The sequence below is a fragment of the Pogonomyrmex barbatus genome, unplaced genomic scaffold (assembly GCF_055798465.1).
Source record: "Pogonomyrmex barbatus isolate J1 unplaced genomic scaffold, ASM5579846v1 scaffold3, whole genome shotgun sequence".
In the NCBI taxonomy this organism is placed as follows: domain Eukaryota; kingdom Metazoa; phylum Arthropoda; class Insecta; order Hymenoptera; family Formicidae; genus Pogonomyrmex; species Pogonomyrmex barbatus.
This window is the reverse complement of record NW_028297127.1, coordinates 17,526,008-17,548,236: the sequence shown is the minus strand read 5'-3', so window position 1 is coordinate 17,548,236 and position 22,229 is coordinate 17,526,008. Positions and strand designations below refer to the sequence as shown.

General features: G+C 36.8%; 1 protein-coding gene across 1 annotated transcript; it reads right to left on the bottom strand.

The window, feature by feature from the left end:
- Positions 1-1,645: 1,645 nt before the first annotated feature.
- On the bottom strand, positions 1,646-21,922 carry bib (MIP channel family protein big brain). Its single transcript, XM_011639810.3, has 4 exons — positions 21,220-21,922; positions 19,574-19,700; positions 5,342-5,549; positions 1,646-4,281 (listed from the first exon to the last, which is right to left on the bottom strand). The coding sequence occupies exons 1-4, from the start codon at positions 21,527-21,529 to the stop codon at positions 3,103-3,105; spliced, it is 1,824 nt and encodes a 607-aa protein (XP_011638112.2). The 5' UTR covers positions 21,530-21,922; the 3' UTR covers positions 1,646-3,102.
- Between the last annotated feature and the right edge of the window lie 307 nt (positions 21,923-22,229).

The following is a 22,229-nucleotide window of genomic DNA, read 5'->3' as shown; positions in this document are numbered from 1 at the left end:
CAGCGACTCAACCATACCCGAAAGCATGCTTGGAATTCGTTTTTTGTAATAGCCAATAGCTCTCTCGTCGTATTTCGTTTTATTTCTTCAACATCGTCTAAGCTTTATTTAGGAAAATTTAGGAAAAAACCAAAGAGTCACATGGGGTTATATCTGGACTGTATGAGGGTTGATGAAGTTAGACAATGCCGTGTTTAATCAAAAAATCCTGAATTAAGGCAACAGCCAGTTTTCACTTTTCCACAAATGCGACCCGTTTGCTTCTCACTGCGTCACGCAATCGTTTAAGAATTTCCAAGTAATACTCCTTGTTTTCGAGCAACCTTGAGGAGCATATTCGTAATGTACAATACTTTCGTGATCGAAGAAAACAATAAGCATTGTCTTCACATTCTGACTCTGGCGCACTTTCTTGAATTGAGGCTTTTCCTTCGTCGTCGATTGTGCTTTTGTTTCAGGATCATAGTCATAAACCCAAATTTCATCGCCAGTAATAACCCTTTTGAGTAATTCAGGATCTTTTTCTAGTTTCCAGAATGTCTTCGGCAACTCGAAAATCCTTTCGATCTTGCGTGGAACGAGTTTTAGAATCACGTAACTCATTCCTAGATCTTCAATCAAAATTCGAGAAACAATAGTTTTGGGGATCCCAAGATCCTCTTCTAACTCTCGCACAATCAAACGATAATTTTCATTGATTGCGGCTCGCACACGTTCCACGTTTTCCAACGATGTTCTCAATTATGGCCTGCCGGAACGATTACTCTTCACTGATGCGATCATTTTTAAACCGTTTAAACCACTCTGCTATTTGTGGCTTACTCATAGAATCATTATCATAAGCTTCATTGATTATGTCGATTGTTTCGGAACATGTATAGCCAAGTTTTTGAAAAAATTTAATAAATTTTACAAATTCTCTGCTCGACTCGTTCGATATTCATATTTATTTATTTGTAAAATGCGATGTTCGGAGTTTTCAATGTTCACAATTGTCTACCGTTGCCGACTAAACAGCTGTTAACTGTGCCGCTTTATAAGTTGTCCTCAAAGTCCTCCCTAAATACTGACCTGATTTCCATATATATATATATATATATATATATATATATATATATAATCTGATAAGTTAATGCATGATTAATTTATTTAGCAAAACCGTGTTAACAGTATTTCTAATTATGAATTTAATTTATCAACTCTAATCTTTTCTTTTTCATGGAACAAGAAATAATCAATAATTTTGTCTATATTTAAAATAATACAAGTATTTCCTGATAAATTAATCAAATTAATGGGAAATAATAATTGAAATCGTCCTAAATTTTACCGTCTTATATTAAATACGGCGTATATTTAATTTCGAAAATTAGCTAATCTAATCTGATAAGACATTAGTCTGTGACGTAACATGTCACTATCATTGTTATTAGTACCTTTACTAACTCTATATTTTCAGCTTTATTTTTTTTTTCTTCTACAGACAACGAGAAATTTATAATTTCATTTTAAAGAAAATAAAATAAATATGAGAAAAAGAGATTGAATTTTTAAATTATGAATATAATGATAGAGTTCTGATATCAAGAAAATGAAATAACAAACTAAAAAAAGAAATTGCTCAGATAGATAAAATAACGAGCTATTTCTCGTAGATACATTTATTTTGTCACTATTTTCTAATATATACTACATTATATATAAGACTAACGCGTTTACTTATATAATATGTATATATTAGAAATATATACGCACATATATGAACGTAACAATTATTAAACTTACGATTATTACATTGATAGATTAATAAATACACATATTATGTACAAATGCTTATAATGATTTTTATGGCGTTTATGGAAAATTTAACTATTTATTTCTCTCGCTTATCTACTATAGTACATAGTACATAGTATTCTGCATATAATATTGTCTGCATTTAATATTGTTATTAATTTTACTTTTTTTATAAAACTACTACTCATTGGTTACATAGCGTAAGCGAAGGCTGCACGAATCGTGAAACACGATTAATGCAGTGCGATATAAATGATTATCTTAGCCGATTCTTCATAAGGAACTTTTAAAATGAGTATTATAATTCACTTGTTAACATGATCGCTCTTTGAAAAATATTTATATAATCTAGTTTAATGAGATTCAATTATACATAAATTTAATATTTATTTAATTGGCACTCAAATTACTCTCTATTATAATTTTCCTTATTTTCATTCAAGTTGATCGAACATGTGAATCTACTTCAAGTTTTATTGTATTAATTTGTAATTATAATGAAATCGATAATCCATCGAATGTTTGAAAATGATTTTTTTATTCGAGGAAGAATAGAAACTTGTAACAATTGAAAAGTTAGTGCATCGCTTCCTCGCAAGAATTTGGCATGACAATCAACTGGATCGATAGAATTAATATGATTAAATTAAATTAAATTAAAATATTTATATTTATATTTACATATATAGGCGCAACTGTGCGCAAGCCGCCTCAAAGATCGATTCATTTTTGATGTAAAAAAAATCTTTATATTATTGTACTGAACTTACGAACAATACTTTTACCTTTATTATTTTAGTCATATTTTTGGATTTTGTTTCTTCTACATTTTGCTCACTTATGTTATACGAAATTTACATCCCTACAAAAATTCTAATATTACAAAATATCGATAACAAAATTCCTCGATCAAATCGCACGGCTCTTCTTCAACGCATTACATACAGTAACGCCCGATAAATATACGTTATACATATTTACAAGTTTCAAGATTTATTGATACTACATAATACTAATAATAGTATTGGTCCAATATTATTTCCACGTTTCACATTCCAACGAAGTAAAATTCGCAAACAAAACACAAAATTGAAATCTCACAGGAGTTTTACATCCTGAATATTTTTTTATGTATTAGGACGAATTCTATTCGTATTTGGTGTGAAGAAAATTTCTTACTAGTCTACAAGGTTCTTAGAATATTCACCGAGAAGTTGTTCCTTCTGTCAACGTGCAGAGTCAAAGACTGACTCGCTGATCGCACGAATGCGTGGAGTGCTCCGTCCATCGATTTTCTTCTTAAAGTCAATACTGAGGATTCGGCGAGTTTCTTTGGAAGTTACTCTGTGCGCTTTGACTTTGTTGAAGCGGCCCGGCTGGGCTCGGTCTACCCTGGTCGCGATACTGCGGAGGTCCATTTGGCGGGCCCGGGGGTCCAGGCACCTTGGCATAATTTCCTCGCGAAGAGCTCTGGTAGCTGCCATACGCGGAATCATCGCTGCGTCTCGATACGTGGCCGTACATGCTTTCGGGCCGCCTGGAATTCGCCCCATTGTCCGAATTGCTCGACAACGGTCCGTTCTGATGTTGCTGCTGCTGCTGCTGCTGCTGCTGCTGCTGTTGCTGTTGCTGCTGCTGCTGCTGCTGCTGCTGCTGCTGCTGCGACGGCGGCTGTGGTGGCGGATGGTTCTGTATTGAGGATTGACCGCTCTGACCGGATTGCTGAGAATTTTGGCTGCTCGGCGGTGGTGCCGGGGCGCGACCGTAGATGCTGGATCCGGTGGATACCCCGTAGATACCGTTCTCCCGGGTACTGAGACTCGTGGAGATCCCGCGGATGCCGTAGATGCTCTGGGTGCACTGCTGCAGCTGATTCTGCATGTTCTGATTGGTACTGTTGTGATTCTGCAACGACTGGTTCGGCGGACCGCCAGGTCCAGGCTGATTCTCACGGTTACCGTTTTGACAACCGTTCTGATTCAGCCTGATGGGGTACAGGCTCTGCGCCGGCACCAGCGGGCCCGGCTTCGGGATCATCAGACCGTCCCGTGGTCCCGACGTCGACTTGGCGTAGACGCTCTGCGAACGGTTCAGATTGGCGCGCGTCAATGGGGGAGATTTGCAATAGAGCGACTTGGTACCACCATAGATCGACTCGACGCGCTCTAACGCGGACGGTGGTGCGCTGTAGATCGACGAGGACGCACCGGCGACCGGGCGATAAGTCGCGTAGGCACCGGGGAACTTGGGCCCGTTCGGTTTGTCCAGGTCGTCGTACGTATCCTCGTCGGATCTCATAGAGGAGTTATCGCCGTCGTCCATCTCGCGCGAGTCCTTCATGCGTTTAGGACTCAGGACATATTCGTGCAGAAGAGTCGCCACAGCTCCTCCCGATAGCGGACCTACCCAGTATACCCAGTGATTGTCCCAGCGATTCATGACGAAGGCCGGACCCAGCGCGCGCGCTGGGTTTAGAAAAGGACTCTGCAAATTAAAAAAAAAAATAAATAAATTATTAATATATAAAATTTGCGGGATTTTAAGAATGATACTTGTCGTTAAATAATCTTAAGATTTCCGCTGGAAATCTCTCAAAAGATTGGAAAGTACAAATAATTTGTTATATTTTTAATAAATTATAATATTTTTACATGTATTTTAGTATGTTAGATTTTTTTCGCACTGGCTCAGATTAGTCAATCACAGAAACGAGCAAAGATATTTAGCAAGTTCGTATTGAAAGCAGTGAACTTGTTCGATTTTGCAAGGGGATCAACATTCAACATGTGTGGAACGTTGGTTTCGATATTTTTCGTTTTGGGGTGCATTGTACACTCGTTCCGGAGCAGGTGGGTTCAGGATCAAGTTCTTTCTTTCACCTCTCTGCACGCCGTTCTTCACGAGCCTACCCTTCTCCCCCATACGACGGCAGGTGCTCTTTAAAGATGCGGACGTCGGCCGGATTGGAAAGAGCCCGACAGACGCTTTTGGACAGAGAATGGTTGCACGAGAGGACACGCACAGCGGAAGAAGAAAGTAAAGAACGCTGTTCTTTCATTAAGTTACGCGAATGCTTGTAAAAAGGAATATCTTTTCCTTACGAGGTGATTATTTAATATAGGAAAAATATGAGATCTTGCGAAAAAGGTTAATTTATTACAGAAAAATATTTTAATAACGGTAATTTTATGATGACGGTTTTATAATGAAATGTTATTATATTTTGTATTAGTAATAATGAGAACTTCAACTTGTAAATTACATATATATCACATTTTAATAAATTCTATTGTAATTATTAGGAGAAAATATATAACTTCAAATAAAATAATTGGAACGCAGCCGAAACAATATACAACATTTTCTAATAATGACAGTTATTAAAAAATGAGAATTGATTATTCAGAGAGAAAAAGAGAGAAATTTAATGAAAATGATTGTCCGTTATTTAATTTCTCCGTTATTTCATTTATCCATAATTAATTTTTTACTAAAATCAATTTTTTTAAACTATGTAATTAAATAATCATAAAAATGAACTTACGAAAACGAGAGTAGACGCTGTATAAGCTGCAGCCAAAACTGCAGAAGCCTTCGAAGAAATCATGGGTAGTAGTGATCTAGATGAATCCACAGAGAAATGGGCTAGCACAATAAACACCGAAAGTGCTACCTCGACTAAAAGTCTTTCGATTGGACCCCCTAGCCGACCGAGGGATGTCAAGCTCTGCGCATTCGAAGGTGTACTTACACTGAAACACAAACAGAAATTCAATAAACATTTATATAGAAAATGTTTCAGAGATGTTTAAAAATACACTTGATTTATCTTCAAATAAAATTTCAACGTTAATATTCTTGCTTAAATATAAAATTTGATTAAAATTGCATCATAAATAAAATTTTCACTTGCTACATATATTGAATATTATTAGAAATTGTTTATATATTTTATTATAATGTATAATTTTTTTACAAGAATAATGAATTATTTTGAAAAAGTCACAAAAATTTTAATAGGAGTACAATATATGTGATAATAATATGTGATAACATATGATATGTTAGTATTAATAATCATAATACAAAGAATGAAAAATCATTTTTAGGATGAAAGAAAATTATCGATCTCCAGAAATGATCACATATGGTCTCCTATATGACAGTAACGTCAGTACGTAGAAGTTATATCACAACCGTGATATAATATACGATGATTTTCCTATTGAAACTTGCCGCAAGACATGCATCCCGCATAAAACCCCCTGCGGTAAGTCGGTCCCAGCGGTGTAATGTTTATATTAGCTAGTGCATCTTCGAGCCCTTAAATGTGACCCCGATGTTTCCTCTCGTGACGTTTCCCTTGCATAAAATTCTCGTTGATTTTCTCAGTTCATATAATCATATGGGGTCGCAGAGATATGACCTCCAATCGTATCCCATGAGTGTTCATACGGTTGCATCTCACACATTTCTGAACGCCAGCTTGTTGATCAAAATATGTCGATGTTAAAAAAATATATAAGATGCAACCATGTTGTAGTATAATTCATTGCTTTTATTTATTTAGTAACTTCATAAAATTAATTAATTTAAATTTAAATTTTTCTTTTAAAGATTAAATCTTCTTTAAATTTGAAAAAAAAAGTGAATTAAGTGAACTTATTACTTAAAAGTGAATTGTAACAATACATTGTAAAAATACAAAAAAATATTAATTTCTATATTTTTCTTGTTTAATTTTTTCTCTTCTTCTTTCGGTTTCTTACGTGCATGAATATTTGTTACATCTTCATAACAAACTTCGTCATTTAGACTGCTTGTACATGCATAGAGTATGCAAGTGACTTTGTTCAACCAAGATTCCTCGAGTAAAGCATTCACAAGTTTCGATGAAATTAGCATAATCACGTTTATGTCATCATTTTTTATTTCAGACATTCCTTTGTGATCGGGATTTGCGTATAAAATAACAAAAAAATATATATAAAAATACTTACGATAACAATTTTGATAAATTTTTTCTTAAATATATTTTTAATTTTAAAAATATTTATTCTTCTTTCATGTTTTTATTAATATTTTGAATTTTTTTTTAATCTTTTTAATCTTTTATGATAAATTTCTTTTAATCAGCTTCAAATTTATTTCTCTTGTTCATAAAATTGATTTCACAATGTTCTTTAATCAAATCCATATCAGAGATATCTTCATTAAATAGATACATTCATTCGATAAAATGTCATTAGGAAATTTTTACAGAGATGCACCTGTGCGATTCTCGCCACTCGGAACTTTACCCTATAGGCTATTTAATCGCACGATCGCGATTAATCTCACCGCTAAATACTGGGCTCGAGTTGCAATTCGCCGCCCCTCGGATTTCCTTCTCATCAGACACGAAACACCCTGTCTCGACGCTGCGGTCGCGATGCAAATGACAATATTCGCTCCCCTTCCTTCCTTCTCTCTCTCTCTCTCTCTCTCTCTCTCTCTCTCTCTCTCTCTCTCTCTCTTTGCCGAGCATGTCACAAGAGAACGAATTGATGAAATCAGAAATGCAGATCATGACCGCACAATTGGGATCAACTGCGGCAGCAGACGAGAGCCGGATAAAGGAGAAAGGACGTAGCATTTTTATATTTACACGCGTGCCCTCGCGTGATAAGCGGATTTTTACTTCTTTTACGAAAAAATCGGCATTATGCATCTCCCACGTGAATATTACGTTACGCTGCATCGTCGTGTGAATGCACGAGAACGATAACGACGTATTTTTTTCCTCTGTATGACTTTCCTAAAAATGAATGTATATAATGCAACGTAAAAGCGATTCATCCATCTTTCTTTCTGCAATACAAAAATCGGCTTTTCAATTGTCGAATGATAATAATATTTTTTTTATTTAGGTATTATAAGATAAAATGAGACGCTTAATGCCTTAATACAATCAATATTATATTTATATATATAATTTTGAAGAAATGGACTCAGAAAATATTTCTCTATATTTTGAAATCGTCAAATTTTTGTGCCTTTGAACTGAATGATATTCGAGAACAGCATTTAGATATTCTGTTTCCACTTCATTGTTTTGATATTGTATGCTACTAACTTTAGTTGAAGAATGGCGGTTTCACATGGAAGGCGAGGCAAATATATGCGAGGAGTAGCGTCATGAGAGAAATTTGACGAGATGTCGACCCAGAGACGAACGCGTTCTCAGGGTTCGGTGTGCGTGATGAAAAGCGCGCGGTCATCCAGGCGAGACGTGATGGAGGAAGGTTTAATTTCGCGTGCACTTGACTCGAGAGCCGCAGCCAGTGCCCGGTGCAACCTGTGCCACGTTTTCGCGATTCACACGAGGGGTGAGAGAGAGAGAGAGACGCCTCGGCGCAAACCCCCCAGGGTATACGTACGTCGGTGTGTCGTTTTAAATAAATTTCAATTCAAGGGGGACAGGAGGATGGACGGCGGTAGGATATGTATCACCCCGAATCCACCCTCCGTTGCGATTAACGAGCTATTGATACCCCCTTCCGCGCGCTGGACCACGGATCCCCTTCTCGTCGAAACGTGATCAACCCCCTCTGTCCCGGGCCGCCTTCCACTGAACCGAATTCTGGACACTCCAAAACTACCGTTCCAGAATCCCCTTGTATACGAGGAATACCGCACATGTGACGAGCGCGATAAACGATGAAAGCTCAAAGGGCCCGGAGATGATGCGTTTGCTCCGATACCATTATAAAGTCTTGGGAAAGTTCAGATGCGGAGGTTAACATGGTCAAACCATGAAATTAGGATGTAGTATGGACCGTAAAGTCGTTATCGGGGTGACGACGAAGGAGGGACGACGATGAATTTGGTTTCGTTGAGAACAAAATCGAAGAGGTGTATTGGGCCAATATAATTCACATAATGCAACATTTTAAATTAATAAAAAGGAAGACGGTTCTGACTTAAGGAAAATTAGAATAAAACGTTTTAAATAATAATAATATAAACAAATATGTTTCTAAATTAAAAATATTCTAAATAATTATATCTAAAAATCAGAGAAAAAGATAGAGCTAAAATTTTCTTAAAAAATTTAAACCTGTTTCTTCTTTTTATATTTGTATGCTTGATGCAAGTAATTAATTCTGATTATTATTAATGTCTCAATCTATCTTCTCAAAATTGATAGATGTTTTATTCTAATAGCTAACGCGTTGCAAACTGTATATCTCCGACATGCAACTGCCAGGATATACATTTCTTCTCGAGATGGTGCATTTTACGAAAATGAGAGAACACACAGAATGTCGTGTAACTTCAGTGGGAACGGGACCCGTATCGAATAACCGTGGGAGTGCATAAACGTCAAAATGCTGAAATTATTACTCGGCGATATTATTATTGTAATCCCTCTGGCGGTCTTGTGCGCCAAGTTCATCATCTGAGTCTTCTGCGTGTCCCATCATTATAATAGCTCGCCTTAGCCGTCATGGGTTTTCCTCCGCCTACTTTTACGTTCTCCTTTCTCACTTTCAAGAAATTGGCACGTCGCCGTCGGGATCGGGTATGGGCCAATGATTTCGGGTTTCATCTTTCACATTCGGTGCGGTTTCTTGCGCGAGGTGTGTACGGCGCGCCGTAACAAAGCACAGGAATTCCTATGAAAGAGGGCGAAGCACGTCGGAGAAACAGGTCGCCCTACAATTCTGCCCTACCGTATTGTTTATGGCTGAAAGGTAGAGACAGGAAGCACGTACGCTGATTAAAATACCAGCGAATTCGCCTACGCGCAACATGCCCATTCATTTTTCTTCTCGAAGCAAATTATGATGACACGTAATTTACCTCGGCTGTCATTGAGTCGTGCAACCCGATGCTTTATTATCCCTGCAGTAATTCATAATTTTTTTCTCAGTTTTTGGACATATAATAATAAAAAGAAACATTTCTTGAAAATGAAACAGTAATAGTAATAACATATTTCTTTTTCCATATGTCTTTACTCATCCGAACAATCTCCTGTAGAATACTAACATCACAATGACGTAATAAGTTATTGACCGTGGTGAGTCTAATTGCAAGGTGAAAATATTTTTAATGCGCGAAATGAAGGAAAGAAAGTTGCATGGATTAAATGAAATCTCAGACAAAGCGAGCGTAGTGAGCTGCGAGGTAATAATACTACGGAAATAATAGGGTCAAGGGATAATTGTCCATATCCCTTCCCCAGACGGTTGAAAGAAAGCGGATTGCGAGGCAGTGTGGTCATTTGCTGAGGCAAATTAAATAATAATGCAAATGACGGTCTTGAAAATAATTCTTGGTAAAATCGATTGTTGCTTTTCTGAGTAAACATATTAAAAAAAAAAAAAAGGTACTGTTTCGTCAAATTTGTCAAAATTGTCAAATTTGTCAAATTGTAATATAACATACTTCCAAGATATATCGTGAAATATTATTCGATATAATTATGAAATGATAATTTTTATTTCAGCATTATTTTAAACGTCATTCCGATAGATGCACATAGCGACAACCGTCGAATCTAAGGAGAATCTAGATCCAAATGTAGGGACAGTGTAAGAGTCCTATTGACCTTTTAGCTGCGCGAAGGACCACGCAGCTGCCCATGAGCGCAAACGAATCACGCGTTCTTCTTCGTATAGATCCCGAATAAATCGCCCGGCCTCGCCTTCATACGAGGATACACGTGCCGGCCATATGTTGCACAAAAGGAATCCTCTGTGGTCCTTTTCGGGCGCCGTGTAGCGTAAGTCGCCGTCACAAAGGAGCTTTAGGGCCCCATAAATGATTCTCCTTCGTCGGGGAGCACAGTCGAGGGGTCCGACGACGCGGCAGATGTTCTACGTCTCCGGGCCTCCGAAGACGTCTATCCGCGCCGGACATGCTTAAGGATATATAATACCTAGGTAGGATTAAAAAAAGAAAAGGGACGGAAATTCACGATCAGCCTGCGTAATGTTCGACGGCTTCCTCGTGTTCCGCGAGCCACGTGATATTAATTTCGGCACGAGCCGTAATTTGAGAGAACCGATGACGTGCGTAATCTTTTGAATGCCGTACGGAAGATATCAATTTATCCGATACACAATAATAAAATAAATAAATCGATATGTTTAAACCATTTATTGTATCTATAATTTTTCATTTCAGGATTTTATATATTCAAATATGGAAAGAAATAAATTTGATACTTGATATCTATTTTAATGTTTTAATGTTTTTAAATTACTCTTTGTAAATATTTTTTAATTTATTTTGCTTTAGTATATAATACTTGTCATATCGATGAATTTGAATTGGGATATAAAAATTTAGGAAAATTTGTTTTATGAAAATGATTTAATTATTAAATTATTTTATAATGCAAGTAATATTTATTGTTAACATTTCAAATTAAATATAAACTCCACTTTATTCCTTTGACCAAATATATTCAAATTATGCGACAACTTACTTATATTAGTTATAAAAAATCGTTAAGTTATACAAGATCAATCAAGCCGTCAAGAATCTTTGCCGGCATGTGATATCCTAAAATAGTGCACACGACTTCACACACAGTCGTGTCACGAAGCTAATTCTGAAGTACAAAACGCGACACACGCGTGCATCCAATCTACCATGCTCCGCGGAGAAGAAATGGAAAGGAGGTTCTTGAAAACGAACACGTGGTCGCGACCATCTGTTGGCATCCTACTACTCCGTTCGACCTAACTCAAACCGGATCGTTTAATAGTGGAAGTTCTTTCTTTCTATTTACGGGATCCGCCGATGTTGGCGGATCTTACAATAGAGTTTACGGTTTTTTGGTCCAAGAATATCACGTTGTTTGACGTACCTATACATTTGAATTCAAGATGCGATCGCACCTAACAATATAATATTTACAATTATTATACAAAATACACACACACACACACACACACACACACACACACACACACACACACACACACATATATATATATATATATATATATTAAAAATAGAAAGAAATTATTTGTATAAATATAATATAAAAATTAATGTAAAAAAATGATATATACCTTAAAAAATAAATTTCTTAGCTGAAAAGCGAGACTAACGTTTATCAACGTAATTTTCTAGATTTATTTTCTTAAGTGCGGAAAAACTTTCACGTTTTGTTTTGTCTGGCAACAATAACACATCCTTGAAAGTATAAGATATCTCTTCACTTTCGTTTTTTTATACAATGAAACATAAGTTTCTTTCGTGACTTTTAAGAAAATAACTTTCCTAAATTTTTGTTTTCTTTTAATTCTTAAAGAAATTCATCAAAATTGATATTCACAGAAATTCAAAAGATTAAAGAAATTGATCACATACATATATTTCTTTAAAAAAGTTATCAATTTTTTATTTAATATTTTTAAGCAATTGTTAATTGTAAATATCATGAATGATCGCTGAGTCAGATAATTTTTTTTATTTTCAAAAAAATTGAATAATACCGCAAATTTGGTTTTACGCGTCATTTGTGTCATCGGAAATATAATGTTTCGATGAATAGAAAAGAAATTCTGACCAGCTTCTCAAAGCTATTCTAGAGGGACGAAATCCTTGAGCATTCTTTGTGCCGAGTCTCAATAAAAACCATTTCAGGCAGTTACAGCATTCCTGTACCAAGGGAGTCCATTCTACCTGACCCATCTGGCTTTCACGTATTTTCGAGCTGAAACGCCCAATTTCTCTTATATCTGCCGTGTAACAAGATCAACCATCGAAAAAATTATGAAAAATTAGATATGTATTACAATACATCATATACACATTTATAAGATACATCATATTTCTGATACCATTTTTTTATAATGATAACATAAATTTATATTTAGAATATTTAAAATAAAACAGCAATAGTCTATATGAAAAAGATTTGTTTATAAAAACTATTAGAATTATACATAAAATAAATAATCAAATTTCGTTAGAAAACGAAATAAATTAAAGAAGAATTTTATGAGAATCATCGATTTGGTGATATGAAAAGCTTTTCAAGAAAACACAGATTTAAGAACTCAATATCTAAAATCCGTCCAGGAGACGCGAATATTACGTGTCATAGCTAAATCTTGCTATATAAATCACGCTTTCCTGATTGCAGGATATCCTCAAAGACGTACCTCTATCATCTTCACGCAAATACCTATCGATCTGTGACAGAACATTTCGATATAATACACGTTACAGAGTACTCGTTACCTTGCAAGGAATGAGAAAACAAAACATGATTGCAACAAATAAATAAATTTTACATTACTTCTGAGAAAATAAATTTAATAATATAAATTTGGTAAAATTTCTTTAAAAAATCAGTAATAATATTTTATTAATATTAAATGCCACGTTTACTTAAAAAAATGAAAATTCCATATACCTCTATCTTTTTTATTCCACTTACAGTAATTAAGACTTTTAATTTCAAAATATTCAGTTTTAATTTCATGTTCAAACTCAATGTAGATAGTGGTACCGTGGATCAATTAATTTATTTTATTTATTTCAATTAACAGCGCGAAATCTGCCGAATAAGAGATAAAGAAATAAGAAATAAGGGCGCATATCCTTTGAAGATTTATTAATCTCGGGCAGATAAGTATGGTTCGATGACCATATTCTAAAAACTGCTATAAACATTCTACAACTACGAAAGCCTGCGGCGAAGCTGTTTTCATTCCTCCGGACATCCGGTTCGCCACGCGCACTGCGGGTGTCTTGCTTGACGTCACAACACACCTGCCATTTCACAGCTGTTTCCTCGATTCGTGGATTGGTAAGAAACCTCTTTGACAAACAGACCTACTGGAACTATCCTGACCACCATTTTACTTAAATTTTTCAAATCCTTGTGTTTGTGAATTATCAAAAATGATCAAGAAAAAATCTCTAATTTGAACACAGCATGACGTATCATTAGCTATAAAATTTCTTTCGAAATTTTCCTGGAAACTAAATACTAAATACTGATATTGAAAAAAGAAACTAGGAAAGGAATTAAAAAGATATAAAAGAAAAAAAATTAATTAAGAAAAGTAATAAAATTTTATGAAGTCAGCATATAAAAGAAAATGATGAAGAAGAAAAGAATTGAAAAGGTTTAAAAGCAAAAAATATCTTATAAAAGTCATTTTAGTTTACAAATGTGATTATAATGTAGCTAATCGATTCAATTTTAATTTTAATAGCAAATTTTTAAGAACTTTCTTGAACGATTCTATGTTTCAGTTTCTCAATAGAAATTTATCGCAACAAAATAATAGAAATTATATTTTTGTGTGACAATTATACCATAAAATGTTAACAAAAATGTTAACAAAAGGCATTAATTACATAAAATCTGTTCAGAAATTTCCTGAAACTCTACGTTCTCGATGTTCTTCCGCTCACGAAATTGATGATTTCTTCAGATCGCAGGGTCCGACGACTTTTATCTTTCTGCACGATTACACAAGTTTTATCGTTACTATTAAAGTCATATTCTCGAATTCTCTCGGCTTCGCATCGACCTCGGAATATTCGGGCAGAAATTATTCGAGCGGATTCGCTTTGCATAGATTACGGTGCCGTAAGCCGAACTTTATTGGTGGCCTCGTAGTTTCGGCGCCACCATAGAAACTAGGTCTACCTTCGGTGGATTGGAAACCTATCGATTGAGAATATCGAGGGAAAACCTCGTATCTGAAAGAACGCCCGTTTATAACATGCGTCGTACGCGCTTATCTGGCACACACACGTGTCTCGACATTTCAATAGACTAATTCGCGACGCATCCAATTTCACGGAATAAAGAGTAACTTTCGTGATGCACAAATACAACTATAAATCTCCTAATCCGCAATATCGGAGAAAGTGCGTAGCCATTAACATTATATATAGGTTGCAAGATCTTCAGATGTTTATGAATCTAGAAAGCATATTAGCCAACATTTTCTACAATAAATTTTAATAAGAAGAAAGTTTTATGGAATTAATAGGATAAATCATAATCTTATGATAGAAATAAAATTAAAATAGAAAATATGTCAAACGGAAACGAAATGGAATATATTAAAAATAAATTTTCATTTTTTCGCGAAATTTTTAATTTCTTTTTCCAATTTCATTTTAAAAATTCTCAATATTTTTTCTTCTCTAATAATTCATATTACAGCCATATTAAATATAAATATTTATATTAAATTTTCAATTTTTTTTTCAATATAAGAAGCAAAAAGTCAAGAATGCCAGCAAAAGCTATATTTTTTTACAAACATATATTTTATTGCTTAACGAAATATATAAATTTTAACAAACATATATTTGTGTTCTTCAAATAAATGTAAAAATTGTACAATTTCAAAAGCTTATTTTAAATTTTCCAAAAAAATTCATGAAAAATACGTATTTTTCGATACTTTAAATTAGATTACCTCCCTTAAAATACAGATTCCAAGCATATCAAGTTTACTTTGTATTTTCATGTACTTTGAGTACATAAAAAATTTTAAATTTTATTTAAATAGGTAAACAAAATAACTCTTAAAAAAAAATGTTTTATCCTTAAAATTAATTAAGTAAAATCACTTTTTTTTTTATCATCCTTACGAGAAAAAAATTACTCCCCTGCGAGTGCAGTAATGGAAAAATCATGTAAGTGCACGTAATAAAGAGATAACAGTAAATTCTTCACGGATAGTTAAATTCATGGCTGCTGTTTCTATCATTTTTTTCTCTCTCTTTTACCATCCCGTTTTTTCAACCCGGATAGTCTCACTTTGGGGTTTATCGGGTGGTTTTTATATTTATTACTTCGCGCTCAGTCGACATTGAGAACAATCCCAGATGAGGACGACGATGATAGGGGCGCCAAAAATCCATCCCTCGGTTCCCCGTAATTTCTCCCTCTCCTCCGGATCCCTTTTTTCAGTCCTTCCCCTTGCCTTAGGAAAACGCCTCGACGCGTGTTTTACACCCACCGCCGCGCGCCGTTAGCCAGTAAAGTCGCAACAGATGCAAGTGCACTCTCCATACTCTCGTCCCAGTCTGTACCTCTCTCTCTCTTTCTCTCGATCTCACGCCCTGACTTTTTTTTCTGTACCAAACTCGACGGTATTCCCTCGAGACGTCTCGGGAAAGGGCCCCGTTGGCCCCGTCCGGTTAACTAGAGTATTGTTCGATTATTATTTCGGTACATATCGCGCACTTGTTACCTCTTTGTGCGGTCATATGGTGGTTGGAGGGTGACCGGGGGAGTGTCACATGAGATGGAAAACGTGATGAGATAGATAGAAACACGCAGCATCGCATAGATGAGTAACAAAAAAAAAAATAAGAGGGAATAACACGTATGAGAATTAAAATTTTTAATTGGATACAAATTATGAGAAATTTAAATTTAACATGACAAAAAATTAAGCATAAAACTCAATAATATCAAGTTAAAGATAAATAGTAGATTTTTTTACAAAGATAAATCATGAAAAAATATAGTAGATTGTTTTGCATGCTACTTGGCCTCTGCGATTCGTAACTCATTAATATTAATGAACCCGCAGCTGATGCACGATTCTGAGTTAATAAATCTGGCGGTATATCAATTCAATAGGAAATGTATATTGAAAAAAGCAATGCTAATAAAATATAGAACAAACATATACATTTATTTATTTATGTAATTTTATTACATCGATATAATTATTACGTAATATAATATCAAAATTAAATTGTTGCATAAAGCTAAATATAAAAATAAATTAAATATCTAGAACTCACATAAAAAAAATAAAAAAATAAAAAAACGTGCAACAACATCACATATCTAATACAGTTTCATCTGAATTTTAGATTACAGTTTGTGAAGTAGAGAAGAGCATGGATATTTCGTTCGTGATCCAAGTACCTTAAGAACTGGCGCCGAGTATGGACACGCGACGTAAAGGTAAAGCCAAATTTGGCGAAGTACATCGCTCAGTGGTGAAGAAAGGAGCCGGAGCGAGATGGAGAAAGAGAGAACGGACAATGATCTCCGTAACAGCGGGAACATCTGCTCGGCGGTGGCGCGCTGCCGCTCTCGGATCGCTCGCTCGCGGCGTGTCCTCCTTCACGGGCCGATCTGCCCGAACCCAATGCCGTGAAACTTGTCCCACCTCGTGGTGCGTGCGTGCGTAGGTATTCATTATCCTCGTCCTCCTCGCCTGGCGGTACTGGCTCGCCGCCTCGCGCGTTCCTTTTTCCGCGCGATCTTTTTTGGTCCACGGGGAAACATCTGCGGCAGCTGCGAGGCGGTGGACCGCCGCCGCCGCCGCCGCCGCCGCCGCCGCCGCCGCCGCCGCCGCCACCGCCGCTGTCGCTGCCGCCGGGACTCCGCTTCTCGTACGAGGCAGGTGCTCACCTTCCGAGGTTCTCCCTCGCCTGCCAATTACGCGTGCCTCTTTCTGCCTCTTCCACTCTCCTCTCCGCTTCTCGTCCTCTCCGCCCTTAGCCGCTGTCGCTCTCTTTCCGTCTCGGCCGCGCTGCCTCCACGGTTTTTTCTCTCACCTTCTCTCGTTACCGTCCTCCTGCACGCTCTCTTTTTTGCCCTTCCCTCCGCTCCCCTTTCTCCGCTATCGCCCGGCTTCGATCTCCTTCATTTTGTTATCCTCGTGCCAACTTCTTACATTCCTCCGAGCGTTTTAACACTCCATTTTTCCCTCTCGATTATTAAGCACCAGAAGTTATTAAACAAATATGTATCCTCCATGTTTTTCAATTAAATTATAATTACTCGCTGTGGCATACCATTTATAACGATATCTTCTTTCCACGCATCCCCTCGACGCTCTCTTTCTTTCTCTCTTCGGATTTTAATTTTCTCTATTTTGTGTATTCTTCATACCAACTTGTTGCATTCCTTCGACCGATTTAACACGTTCTCATCTCTTCTACTTAATTATCAAGGAGAAGAAAGAGACATTCTTCGACTCTATAAACGAGACTTTGCTTTTTGTATATTACAGTGTGTATCATATACTTTCATGTTCTTTAAACATTTCTTCGTAAATTAACCAAGTATTAAATATAATGTATATTAAATAATGTACATTAAATATAATGCAATTATTTTAGGCATTCCTCGCGCTTCTCCTCCTGTATTTCTTTCATCTTGTTCGTGATGTTGCTCCGCTTCGTTTCACACTCCTTGCACTCTTTCAGCTTTCTCAGCTGCCGCTTCAAAAGGACAATCTACTCGCACACTCCCCCAAGTGATGCGCTGTTTCTTAGTGCACAGCTATGCACACGCACACATACACGCACACATACACACACACACACGCGCGCGCGCGCAACCTCTCCCCTTTTATTTTTTTTCTCGTTTTTCGAGATAAAAGCCGTCTGCCCTCGAGCGAGATCGAAGCACGTGCACCGATTTGCATATATCGAGAGGGTTATTTAAGAATCGTTCAAAGGTGTTCGTGCTTTCGTACATCATAATATTTCTGAAGGGAATTGGGATATTCATTCTTCAGAACTAAGTCGTAACGGCTCGCATTTTTATTGCATTCTTGTATTCATGACGTATCGGCATGTCAGAGTTTGTGTGCATTATCGTATGGAACCGTATAAATATATAAATTTGCTGACAAACGTTGTTTGCGTTACGCGATACGACTGTATCGCTGTCCACGCATCGAAGGAACTTATCTACAATCATGAATGTAAGATATCCGCAATATTTTATTCATTGTAATATTACAACTTTAAGACTGGTTTCATTATACTTGTTAAAAAAGAATCAACTTGAAAACTTTCACTTAAGCATGATTAAAATACATCTTAATTTTTCATCCGTAACGATGAAATTCTGTTATCTTTTAAAAATTTTTTTTCAATACTGGATCAATAGATGACATTGCTCGACAGACAACATCTGAGGTATCTTATAATTTTTCATTTTTTTCAATTGAATTTATATCTATAAATTTGGAAACAATTGCTTAATACGCGAACTACGTGCCGTTTTTTTTTTTTAAATCACGAAGTCGCAAAATATTGATATTACGAAAACGTTTGCCTTTCCCGCTGTTACGCGTGACTGGGGCGAAATAGAAATCACGATGATGATTATTATTTATGTGCTCCTCCCAAAACTCACTCAGGCCACCGGCCGTCGTACGAACGCTTGGAAGAAAACTCAGCCCAGCTTTGGATGGGCCACATGCCTTCCTGGTTCTCCTATCTAGCAGCTGTCTTCACAGACCAGTGTATCTCATTCTGATCTTAACATTGATCGAACACTGAGGATCTACGCTACTTTACACGTCGGATAACGCCAACTTTATTATTATCTATCGTTATTATATTGCTAATTGAAGATTGCAGGCTTTTTGCCAATTACATTTACGATCGACTAGATGTTAATTTAAAGATATTAAAGATCTATATTAAAATTTAAAAAAATTGATCTGGATTCATTTACAAGTTCTTAGAAGAATAAAATGAGTTATCGTTGCAATAATCTTGCGATTTCCCTGAGAAAACGAGATACCGGAGAGGTACTGCAAAATGTATCGTAACATCTTTAATATCTTCATCGTAATTTCGGTCATCAATTATTTCGTTAACCACTCGAAACGAACGGAGAGATGATCGTCCTGCGAGGAAAATATCTTCGAGCTTTTTCAACGCAATATTTTACGGTTTCAACCAGTCTTGCGTAATCGACTGTTTGCGTTGTACCCAACCGAGATTTGTTAAGTCTCAAAGACAAACTTACCCATAAAGCATCGCCGCCCCAGCTATGCCGCCACCGCATTGTGCCGCGACGTACAGCACCGCGCGAAGTGGGGAAATCCGTCTGCACAAAGCGAACGATACCGAGACCGCTGGATTCACGTGTCCACCTGCGTGCAAAAGGTTTTCCATCATAAAGAGGAGAGAAGAATCAAAGAAGATAGAGGGAGATTGCACACGATTCTGCTCCCGACTCATACCGTTACCGTTTGATCAACGGTCCTTTTCAGAATTCCTTTCTCTCTACTTTTGTCTCTATTCATTTTACAAATATCATAAAAATTCAAGAAATCGTGGCATGTATTATAAAATTATGTTCAATCACAAATGAACAAAAATAATGCATTTTATATTTACGATCGACCAGATATTAACGCAATTTTCAGGGACTTAATTGACAAAATTAACTGTTGACCGCTTTAAGAATTTTAAAAAATTTATATTAAAATTAAAAAAAAAATGAATCTAGATTCATCTATAAGTTCTTAGAAATTTGCTCATAAAGCAAAAAATTAATGATACCGTTAACTCGACGCAAAATTTCGATTTTTCTCTCTCACTTTTAATTCGGAACCAAGTTCTGTGACTATAGAATATTGAGCATTTTTAATTACAAATGATCGTTCAAAGAACAGGATTAAGTTATTAAATTCGCGCGCGTTTTCTCGTCACGTTCATCTGTGGAACAATGCTGAATGAGAAGAGCAAATGCGGGATCGGGTTTCCGCTATCACGAGGACCGAGAGTTTATTACACGCGTGTCGCGTATTGTGCGTGCCGGCGAAACGTACTCCGAGAGTGCCCACATACGTTCCGATAGACATGCACAACGCGGTTGTAACATCGACCGCGCCGGCGTAATCGGTTAACGAGCCAATCGAGAGAAATCGCGAGGGCCGTCGCTCGTGAACGGCACAAATGTACAAGAAGGAACAGAACGATTGACGCAACGAGATCGTCACTTTAAGCAGTTCGCGACCCTTTGCGTAATTAGCCTCTTTGTTGAACGCTTTGCAGAAGAAGCGCGTGTTACAGAAGCCTCGCTGATGCAACGTGTATTATAAATTAAGATCGAACAGATTATTTGCGAATAACAAGCGAGCACGCTTATGAATATTTATGGAAAAAAAATTAACTTGTTTGTAATATAATAATCAAATAGAAATCAAATGCACGTGAAAAAGATTTTTTTATTTTACTTTTTTCGTGTTATATTATCGCCTTTTCTTTGGTAAAGAAGGACAACTGTTGATAGATTGTTTCTTTCTAAATTTTTATAAATAAGAACAAATTAAAAAAAACGCAAGTTAAAGTTACAGTTGAATTATATTTTAAACTTGATCATCGCAAAATAAGGACTCGACTTTAATCGAAATTTTTAATTTTTAAACATTGAAATATTACTAATTATATATATATATATATTAAGAAATATTTCGAAGAAATAAAGAAATAATAACAGTAGTAATAATTTTTATAATAATAAGAATATTTCTAAGAAATATTTCTTATTACTTTCTTTCCAAAGTAAATTGCATTTTTCTCGAAACTCGGCGATAAATATATGGGTACGTTGCCCCCCCTGCTGTTTTATTATCTCTTGTAAAAATATTGCGATAATAGCCTTACCGCTTATGTGGCTGAAAATGAGGGAGATCGCGGCGATGGCGAAACCGGAAGCTATAGCGGTGGCTAACGCCGAGAGGCCGGTTCCGGATACTACGGAAGAGGCGGCCGCGCCGGCCACCACAAGGCTGAAGAGGAAAGTGGCCAAGCACTCGACGGCCACCGCTCGCCAGAGCTCCAAACTGCGTGCCTCGATGGACATGGGCGCCTTCCTGTCGGATATGTCGCTATTGTTCTCCCGAAGGGCCGACAGTCTCGACAATATAGTGACTATATGCGCGTCCACCTCGCGCGTCAACGTCTCGTTCGCCATCCTCTTGGAAAATCCTCTGATTCGCGATTACCGACAGTCAAGAAACGACACGACGACAGGGATGCTCTTAAAGCATATTCCCCCTGACGATGCGACTATCACGTGCACTTTTTCGTTAATGGATGAGAAAATTACGGTCACTTATTTGTTCCCTACCACTCTTTATCACTCTGTACCTGGGATTCCCGAAAGAAATATAAAAACCGATTATTTCTGTTCACGCGTTCTTCGTGAGACGTTCGTGATGGTTCCAGGCGATTTCTCCGAGTGAAAGAAACCTGGAATCGTGAGCGCGGTCAGTCGAGCTCCGAACGAGGATACGCTCGATGTTGCCGCACCGGCAACGCACTCGCGAGTGACAAGCCGACGTAGTGGCGAACAAGTGGGCTCCGCGGAGCGCGAGCGCGACCCCGAGCGTTCACCGCTCTGCACCACCCCCTCTCTTCGACCGTTATACCCTACGTGACGGTGCATCTGTAGAGCCCTGCACTCGGCCTCCTCGATCACCATCACCGACACGGTATCACTGACACTGCACGGGCACTATTACGTGCCGCAACTCGGTATTTCAGAACCTTTTTTTGATAATCGATATCTATTGTTAATAACTGATAACTAAAATATTTTTGATTACTAAAATAATCTTAAACATTTTTCACTATCTTTTTGATAACTGATATCTATTATTGATAGCTAATAT

What these genes read in the sequence shown, in the direction of transcription:
- bib (XM_011639810.3), bottom strand. Translation starts at nt 21,529, where the DNA reads ATGGCGAACGAGACGTTGACGCGCGAGGTGGACGCGCATATAGTCACT. An exon ending in GGGGCGGCGATGCTTTATGG is followed by an intron (nt 5,550 to 19,573) that starts GTAAGTTTGTCT and finishes TTTGTGTTTCAG; the next exon opens with TGTAAGTACACCTTCGAATG. An exon ending in CAGCGTCTACTCTCGTTTTC is followed by an intron (nt 4,282 to 5,341) that starts GTAAGTTCATTT and finishes TTTAATTTGCAG; the next exon opens with AGTCCTTTTCTAAACCCAGC.